The 9125-nt window shown below is 53.0% G+C and overlaps 1 protein-coding gene across 1 annotated transcript; it reads right to left on the reverse strand.

Moving 5' to 3' along the window:
- Window positions 1-495: 495 nt before the first annotated feature.
- CRYBB2 (crystallin beta B2) lies at window positions 496-7395 on the reverse strand. The gene is made up of 5 exons (XM_044244415.1): window positions 7285-7395; window positions 5466-5584; window positions 3564-3696; window positions 2401-2543; window positions 496-710 (listed from the first exon to the last, which is right to left on the reverse strand). The coding sequence occupies exons 1-5, from the start codon at window positions 7393-7395 to the stop codon at window positions 542-544; spliced, it is 675 nt and encodes a 224-aa protein (XP_044100350.1). The 3' UTR covers window positions 496-541.
- Window positions 7396-9125: the final 1730 nt, after the last annotated feature.

Here is a 9125-nt window from a genome sequence, read left to right on the forward strand (position 1 = left end):
CTCCTCTGGCAGATCTAAGAAAACCGGCGTTCAAGGGGATTACACCCTAATGTGGGAATGGTAGGCAGCAGGTATATTTTTAAGGGCCGAAGCATCCTTCACGTGCCCCCGCAAGTGGTGGTTCTCTGCAACCATGGAAAAGGGAGCTAGGAGGTCAGCCCTGCCAGCCCCTTGTGAGGGGGCATAGACAGTTGTAAAGCAGACAAAGAAACAGAAGCTTTGAGAGGTTGGACGGTATGCCTAAGGTCACACAGCCAAGAGCCTCAGTAAGGACTCTGCTGTCCTGCCCCAGCCCAGACACTCTCTGGTTCTCTCGGTCTGTTTCCGTCTCTGTCTCTGTCTCTGTCTCTCTGTCTCTCTCTCTCTCTCTCTCTCACACACACACACACATATGCACGCACGTAATACCCGCTCCGGTTCCCATTGGAGATAAAAGGCAATGCAACACACATTGCAAGTCACACTTTATTCACTCGCCAGGAGGTCTGGGGGGGATCCTGGGCAGCAGACCAAGCCCCTGGGAAGGAGGGAAAGGCGGGCACTAGTTGGAGGGGTGGAAGGCGCCCCGTTGGTGCCACTGCATGTCGCGAATGCGGCGCACGGACTGCACCTGGGGGTGGGGAGCCCCAAAGTCACTGCTGTCCTTGTAGTCTCCCTTCTCCAGCAGGTACTGGAGCCCGCGATAGCCAGGGTACTGGTAGCCGACCCACCTGTAGGCCAGAGGGGAGGAGGGGACATGGAGGACAGAGGAGAAGCAGAAGAAGAGGGAGAGAGGGATAGAGAGCATCTTTAAGCCGCTAGGAAGAGGGGAGCTCCCAGTCATTTCTCACTTCCTGATTGTTGAGCAGGAACACCACCCTTCCAGCATCCTGCCCCTGTTTTCTTCCTTCTCCTGATGGGGAGCTCACTACCTCTTGAAGCAACTTTTGACTGAAGGCCTGATGCTGGGATCAGAGGAAGGGGAGATCTCAAGCCCACTGAAGCCTAGAATAAGACAGGTCTCCTAACTGCCTATGTCCACCCTCATCCCATCCCCATGCCTGGCTGCAAGGCCAAAGGAGAGGAGGCTAAGTCCCAGGGGCCCTCGGTAATCCCTTTGTCATTTGAAGTCATCACAATCTAGGGGTGGTCCTTCACTCTTTGGAGCACCTAATGAGAGTTACAGTTTTCTTCCCCTCAAAATAATACAAAGTCTTGGCCAACAAGGACCTGCCTGGCCAACCCTTGTGTGCACCTGCAGCTCTACATCTTGGTCTTGTGTCCTACATCTCTGTGCACTACCCAGTCTAGAGTTTGTAGAGTCCCTCAGACTCATCAGGCTCCCCTGACCACAGGACCTTTGCCTATGCTGTTCTCTCTCTGGAATGACCTTCTTTCCTCTCTTTACACCTGCACTTCCTACTCTTTCTTGGGATCTAAGTTCAAGAGTCTCTCCTTCACAGAGTAAGTCCAGATTTGTGGCAGATTCTTAAATTATTAACTGTTGACCCCAGCTAGGCTGTTATCTCTACAGAGCAGAAGGCAGCCTTCTTTGATCTACCTTGACACACTGAGGACCAAATGTGATGCCTGGCACATGATGGGGCTCAACCAATTGAACAATGAATGAAGAAATAAATGAAGAGGACCATGAACACAGAACTTGGCACACAATTTTAGGAATCTGATGAACCCCAGAAAGCTAATATATGTTGGCCAACCAGCTCTCTGGAGGGCAAAAGAGTCTTGGTTTTTAAACATGTTCCAATTTCAGTGGTATAAATACTCCCACTATGGCTGATTTTGACCTACAATAGTTTCAACAACCAGCTCACAAAAATTCTGAAAATTGAGGAATGTGCTCTCGTGAGCTGTTATGAACAGGCTGCAGCAAGTCACTACCCATAGCCCGTCTGTGGACCTGCAGAGAATCGAAGTTTGGCACAAGGAGAAATTCCCCATAGGTGATGGCCAGAGTCTATGTATCAAGGAACTTTAATTCAATGGGAAATGACACCTCCTGTTTCTAAACTCAGGGACCCATGCAGTAAAGAAGCAGCGTGGGCTGGACTTCCTGCCTCTCACAGCAGTGTTAAGACCACTCAACTCATCCTTTCCCTTCCGGTCCCCCCTCTGACTCATCTGTGCCCCACTAATGTTCACTGTCTTGCTCTTGGGAACTGAGGTTAAGGCCATGCTTTCTCTCCTCCAGAAGTAGGTTATTGCCCAAAGGGAAGGTCTGGATGGGACCATGGGGGCTGAAAGCCACATACAAGCTCATGATTTCCATGCCCATTTTCCAGAGGGAAGACTGAGGTCGCAAGTATACAAGATCAGCAGGGTACAGGGCAGAGTGGGACTCAGGATCCCGGCAGTCTGGGCTCCTGTGGCAGGGGTAGCAGGGGCTGGGTCTCCACTCACGTGCCACTCTGCACCCGCACCGATGACACCTTCTCCTGGTATCCATGGGCATGGAAACTGGGCACATCATCATCTATAATTTCCATCTTCTTTCCTGTGAAGTTGGGGTTCTCATAGAGGATGATCTTGTGCTCTTGGCTGTCCTATGGATAGAGATCAGAGAAAGTGAGTGCAGGAGATGAGTCCAGGGTGAGCCTTGCCACCTGTCTGGATGCTGCAGCATGGGGATCAGCACAATCCCGCTATAGACTTCTTGTCCCATACCCCTACTACCTAAGTGTCTATACCAACAGCAGTTAAACACCAGCCATTTGTTGGGGTCCCACTGGGCTGTCTTCATGTTGCACTCAAGAGTCTATACTTTAAGGCACATTCAATTCTGATTGGTCTTTTTCCCTCAGCTCTCTTTAAAAAAAAAAAAAAGGCAGCCATGATCTACACACAGAGAGACACAGGCCGGTGGGGCCCGAAGCAGGCATTTGGGGTATTTTGGCTTTCCTTCCTTGCCACACCTTTTCCCATCCTCCAGTTCCTGTAACAGTTTTCTTAGTCATCCCCTTTAATCCTTTAAAGACTCTCATGCTATCCAGCCGTTAAGAAAACCAAGACTTAGAGAGGTAAAGCCGCTTGCCCACGGTCACACAGCTGGGAGCGCCAGAGTCAACATAGAAAACCAGGTCCATGGCATACTAGGTCCAAAGTTCTCCAATCTTCCCTCAAGCTCTGGGGAGAGTTAGTCTGCCTCCAGTAGGCTTGGGAGTGGACCTGAGCACTGCCGGGCCCTTGGCCCTCCCTAAGAGTTCACATTCTAGTAAGAATCAGGATCAGAGAAGCACCCGAAGGTCCCACCAACATGAGTCATGAACACGAACTAACCTACCTTTTCCTCCACACCTAATCCCAGAATATCTTTTCACATTTGGGATGGCTACTGTTTATTAAGCAATTGCTCTGTGATGGGTTCTAACCTCAGACAGAAGATCTGAGTATCTCCATTTTACAGATGGGGAAACTGAGGCCCAGGGAAATGAACGACTTATGCTAGGTGACACGGGAAGTGCGCCCCACCCATCAGAAAGCTGGAGGTGAAGTCTCCATCCTGGTCTGTTGAGCCCCAGCTCCAAGGTGGCAAAGAGAGGAGGCAACGAGAAGAAGCGCCTCACCACTTTGATGGGCCTCAGGGAGCTGAGGGAGTCCGTCCTCCGGCTGCTGGTCCATGAGTCCCAGCGGGGATACTCGCCCTTCTCGAACACAAACTGCTCACCCTTGCAGTTGGCTTGTTCGTAGCCCACCCAGCTGCAGTGAGACAGAAGGAAGGCAGGTCAGGCCAGCTCCAGCTTCCCCGAGTGACTCGAGCCCCCGGGGCTAGCGCCTGCCCCGCTCCCCCATCAAAATCCAGATGCTGCCAAGCCAAGAGCAGAATCGCCTCAGTCATCCAGAACTCAATTCTGAACCATCAATCATCCTTACTAAAAATATAAAAAGTTCTATTTCTAAAAAAAAAAAGAAAGTAGAGGGGTGTCAAGTCCATTTGAGAAATCCTTCCATCCAAATGTTAACATAAAAAGGCAACCGAGAATCAGATACAGTGTTTAAATGATTAAAACTTCAAAGAACCTAGATGTCCATCAACAGATGAATGGATCAAGAAGATGTGGTATATATACACAATGGAATACTATGCAGCCATCAAAAGAAATGAAATCTTGCCATTTGCGACAACATGGATGGAACTAGAGCGTATCATGCTTAGCAAAATAAGTCAAGCGGAGAAAGACAACTATCATATGATCTCCCTGATATGAGGAAGTGGTGATGCAACATGGGGGCTTAAGTGGGTAGGAGAAGAATAAATGAAACACGATGGGATAGGGAGGGAGACAAACCATAAGTGACTCTTAATCTCACGAAACAAACTGTGGGTTGCTGGGGGGAGGGGGGTTGGGAGAAGGGGGGTAGGGTTATGGACATTGGGGAGGGTATGTGCTTTTGGGTAAATTGGAAGGGGAGATGAACCATGAGAGACTATGGACTCTGAAAAACAATCTGAGGGGTTTGAAGTGGCGGGGGGGGTGGGAGGTTGGGGTACCAGGTGGTGGGTATTATAGAGGGCACAGCTTGCATGAAGCACTGGGTGTGGTGAAAAAAATAATGAATACTGTTTTTCTGAAAATAAATAAATTGGAAAAAAAAACTTCACTTGTCTGGGAAGACGTTCTCCTGGGCCTACCAGATGCTCTGAGTATGTTGAATAATGGAGGCCTGAGCGGGCCCTTCCTTTGGCTGTGTTCTGCAAACCTGCAGACTCTGACTTAAGTGAAATCATTGCACTCTGCAGAATTCCCTGAGAACCTTGAGCTGTGGGATGGGTCACCCCCAACCCTCCCAGGATCCCTGACCTCTTGGGAGGGGCTCACAGGGGCCACCCCCAATTCCTGAGGCTCTTGCAAAGACGGAGTGGTCAGGGAACCAGAAGGATGGACCCCTGTGGGCCGCGCTGAGCTATGTGATACAATTAAGGCAGAGTCACATCTTACCAGCGACCTTGCCTTCTCTCCAGGGTCAGGGACCCAAGGCTGCTAGCCCCCAAATGTGCCAGTGAATCTGCTGAGATCCAGTAAGGCTGGGATCAGGGAAGGGGACAGTGAATACAGAGCTGGAACATCCAACTTTAAACCTCACAGGAGAGGGAGGACACTCCCAGAGCCAGAGATTGGCCACTCTAGAAACCTCCCTGAGAGTCACTTTGTCCATCTCCCTGCCTCGAGGAAGTGGCTGGCCTTGGGGTCATGCTTTTCCCACCTTTGGAAGCCGAGACTCAAAGAAGGAAATAGCTGGTCCAGTGTCACACATCATGAAATTGGTGGAGTTTAGATTTGAACTCAGCTCTACCTGACTCCAAAGCACAAATCGTCTCCAGAGGCTGCCAGCCACCAAATCACACAGTCCAGGGGGCACAGTAAAGGCAGATCTCCCCAGCTCCACAGCCCAGTTGCCTCACCCTGGTGGCCCCCAATGAGGTGAGCCTTCCCTGCTCGCACACCCTCCCAACCCCTGGTACATACGGTCCAGCCTGCACCAGGACAGAGCCCGCCTTCTCCACGCCAGTCTCCTTCAGGTTGGGGCAGGGCCCGCTGAGCTCATGCGAGTGGCCCTGGAAATTCTCCTGCTCAAAGATGATGATCTGTAGCAGGAGAAGAGTGTCAGACCTGTCACCATGGGGAGGAGGGAAGGAGGGCATTGGGGATGGGGAGGGGGCTCCAAGAGCCTCTGGGGATGCTGCCTGGCTCCTCTCTCAGGATTCACAGACCCAACAGGGAGTCAGACAGCCCCGGCTCTGCCAGTCCCCAGCTGTGAGACCTTGAGCCAGGACTTTACCTCACTGAACCTCAGTTGCTCCATCTGTGAAATGGGAAATGGCAGAACCTACCTGATGGGGTTGCTGGAAGGATTCAAAGAGTCACAGTTCGCACACAGTGTTTGCTCTGTGTGTGGGAGGCAGACTCCTGGGAATTAAGGGATATCTTACAGAGCCCTCGGGCCTAAGTGGCAGAGTTGAAGTTGGAGTCCAAGTTTATCTGATGCCATTTCCATTGGGGCAGCCCTTTGCAAACCAACGTGCACACAAAGCCTCTGGGGTCTTGAGGAAATGTGGTTTCTGAGACAGCCCATCCCAGGGTGCAGCCCCAGAGGCTGAATTTCTCACGAACTCGCAGGTGAGGTAGGACTTCTCTTGCTCCTGCTAGAGCCAGTCCACCACCCTACACATCTATACCATCTCACCCCTGGCTCTGCAGGGCCCCTTCTGACCAGCCCCCAGAACGCTTCTTAAAGGGGCTTCCCCACCTTTGCCTCACCTGGCACTCTCAGCAGCCCAGAGAAGGGGACAGTGGGATCTCCATCAAGGAGGTGGAAGGGGCCCCCAAGAATGTTAACTTGGAGGCCAGCCCCCACCTTCCATGATTGCAGAGCCCATTTGGGGGCGGGGGCTCTGTGGCCGCACTTCCCCAGGGAGCTGCCCCTGGGGGAAGAGCAGGGCTCAGGGCAGAGGGCTCCCAGAGGGAAGGGCTGCACAATCCACACGGTCAGCACTGGCTGGGTAAACACATCCCTCTCTCCCAGGCTGGGGATTAGTGAGATAAAGCCAGGACCAGGAGGCCGGTGGGGCTCCGAGACAAATTCCATGGGCTCAGTCCAGCCTTTGAGGTCACTGACTCGACTGCAGGAGGATCAGGGGACCTGGGCTCTGTTGTCACCTCGTTGCATCCGGCCACACAACCTTGGGAAGCAACTTGGTTGGTTCAAGCCTCTGGGGCCCATCTGTAGAATGCGGGAATCATGCCTGTTTTGCAGGGTACTGGGAGACTCAAGAACTGGGATGCTAGGGGCTGGTTGGTGACGACCCTGGCCTGGATAGGAGGGCCAGCAGGGGGGAGGAGGACAAGGAAGCTCAGCTTCTCCTTGTATCCACAAGGCCTCAGGGAGCCCAGAAGCTCAGTGTTATTATTACTGCTATTGTTTGTGGGGCTTACCACATGGGGACTCACATTTTACACAATATCTAATCTTCCCATGTCTGTGAAATGTGCTCGACCCGTCCAAAGGAGGATGTACTCTCACGGAAGAGACACATCAGATCTTGCAGATTTAGAATAGGAAGGAAATAATCGAAAATCACTTTCTCATAAGAATTCTATTGATTCTCCATGAGGCTCTAGTGGGTTTAATGAATGAGAATACGAGAATTAATTTCCGTTTTTTTGTCCTTGTTTATCGCGGCGGCTAGGACATGTTAAATCGCATATGTGGCTGGCTTTCTGTGTCTAGGGGACAGAGGGGGTCTGAACATGACACAGAGGCCTTTGTACTGGTCCTCAGACTCACATGGCTCACGCCCACCTCTGGGCCTTTGCACTCGCCGCACCCTCCATCTGGAATGTTCTCTCCTACCCCCACCTGGCGCACTGGGCTGTTGACCCGGATCTCTGCTCTCATGCCACCTCCCTCATTACCTCTCAGAGAGGCCTCCCTGATTACCTCTGCTAACACCACCTTTCTTCATTCATCCCGACTCTGCACCCCTTTCCCTGTTTCATGTTTCCTGAAACACTTCCCACTCCTTGAAGTCCTAGATTTGTTTGTTTGCTGTGTGTCTTTCCTCCTGAAAGTAAGAATGGGATTAGTGGGTGGAGGGACTGCCTCTGCTCAAGCTTTCCCGGGCTGCGGGAGGACAGTGCCTGGCCAGGGCCCTGAAGCAGAGGGCCACAGGACGGAGCCAGGCAGAGGCGGCCAGGTGGATGGTTGCTGGTAGAAGCTTGGGTACAGATTGGGTATGATGAGCCCCGGCCATTGGGCTAGGATCCACCACCCCTCCCCTGCCCCCGGGGTCGTAGGAGGGCAGGGCGGACAAGGAAGCAAAATGATAGCCAGTTGTTACGTGGACACACCACACTCCAGGGTGATCTGGTTTCCTTTGTCTCATCATACCCACCACGTGCTATGAATCCCGTTCTCCCCGTCTTACAAAGAAGGGAACTGAGGCTCAGAGAGTTCGAGTGACTGTCCCAGGACACACAGCGGGTCAGGAATCCCAGCTGGCTCCTGTCCGCAAGCTCTCTCTCACACTGGACTGTGAGTCTGCCCCAGCTCTGGGGAAATTCCAGGGCATTGGGGTACAGGGTAAGGCAGGGACACTGAAGTCACCAACGCTGGAGAACAGTGTCAGGAATCTTGGCGTGCCAGTTGTGGGCTGGGGAGGGGCCTGCAGAATCAGCGTCCTACCCTGGACGCAAGTTGGGGAGACTGAAGCCCAGAGAGGGGAGCTTCAGGAAGAAAGGTGCCAACTTGGCTTTCCAGAAGGGAAACTGAGGCTGGAAGAGGCCTTCTGCTTGCCCGCCCTGCCCTCTCCCACCACGGTACCGACCTTGGGGTTGAGGGGCTGTGGTTTGCCCGCTTGGGTCTGGTGGTCTGAGGCCATGGTGGGTGGTCCTGTGGAGGAATGACCTGGAAGAGATGGGGGAAGCGGCGTGAGGACCTCTCTGGGCCCCCGGCTTTCTCACGTGGCGGCCCCTGGGCCGTTCTGCTCCAGCCCTAGAGCCTGCTTTTGATCACCCTGGTCTCCAGTGGTCCCAGAGCAGTGGGGTCCGAGAGAAGCAGTCTGAAATTCCATCCTTAGCTTCATTTCTTTGTGTCCAGGCCAGTTCCAGAGGGGAAAACGAGGTCCGCTAAGGAAGTGGTGGTAAACTAGAGCTTCAGCTGGTTCCCCAATGGGTCCCGGTCAGTTGACTCCAGAAAGCAAAGCAGAAAGCAGAAATTTCCTGACCGGAAGAAAAGCGCAGGCCACAGCACCCACACACTGGCCATGCTTGGCCACACTCTGGGTCCCCCTTTGTATCTCACAGAGCCCCCTATCTCCCTGCCTCTCACCCCACCTTCCTCTTCCAGATTGCCTCTCCGCCCCTTGCCCAGAACACCGAAAGCTCCTCTTTGCCGTCCATCTTCTTCCCCCCCAATGAGTGCACACATCTGGGATGGAAGGCAAACTACAGGAAGCAAAGAAGTGAGTGTGATGCCGGACCGTCAGGCACCGTGGTAGGCAGCCGCAAGGTAGGCAGGAGAGAACGTCAGAAAAGTCTGGAACGCCGGCACTGTCTTCTTTCCCACCGGAGGGGCAGTGAACCCAAGCCTGTGTGTCCCCACTGAGGACGGGAGACCAGAGCTCCTGC

The sequence above is a fragment of the Neovison vison genome, chromosome 3, assembly GCF_020171115.1.
Source record: "Neovison vison isolate M4711 chromosome 3, ASM_NN_V1, whole genome shotgun sequence".
NCBI classification, from domain to species: Eukaryota; Metazoa; Chordata; class Mammalia; order Carnivora; family Mustelidae; genus Neogale; species Neogale vison.

What these genes read in the sequence shown, in the direction of transcription:
- CRYBB2 (XM_044244415.1), bottom strand. Translation starts at nt 7,395, where the DNA reads ATGAGAGCAGAGATCCGGGTCAACAGCCCAGTGCGCCAGGTGGGGGTA. An exon ending in CAGAGGTGGGCGTGAGCCAT is followed by an intron (nt 5,585 to 7,284) that starts GTGAGTCTGAGG and finishes CTCCTGCTACAG; the next exon opens with ATCATCATCTTTGAGCAGGA. An exon ending in CCCTGAGGCCCATCAAAGTG is followed by an intron (nt 2,544 to 3,563) that starts GTGAGGCGCTTC and finishes CTCTATCCATAG; the next exon opens with GACAGCCAAGAGCACAAGAT.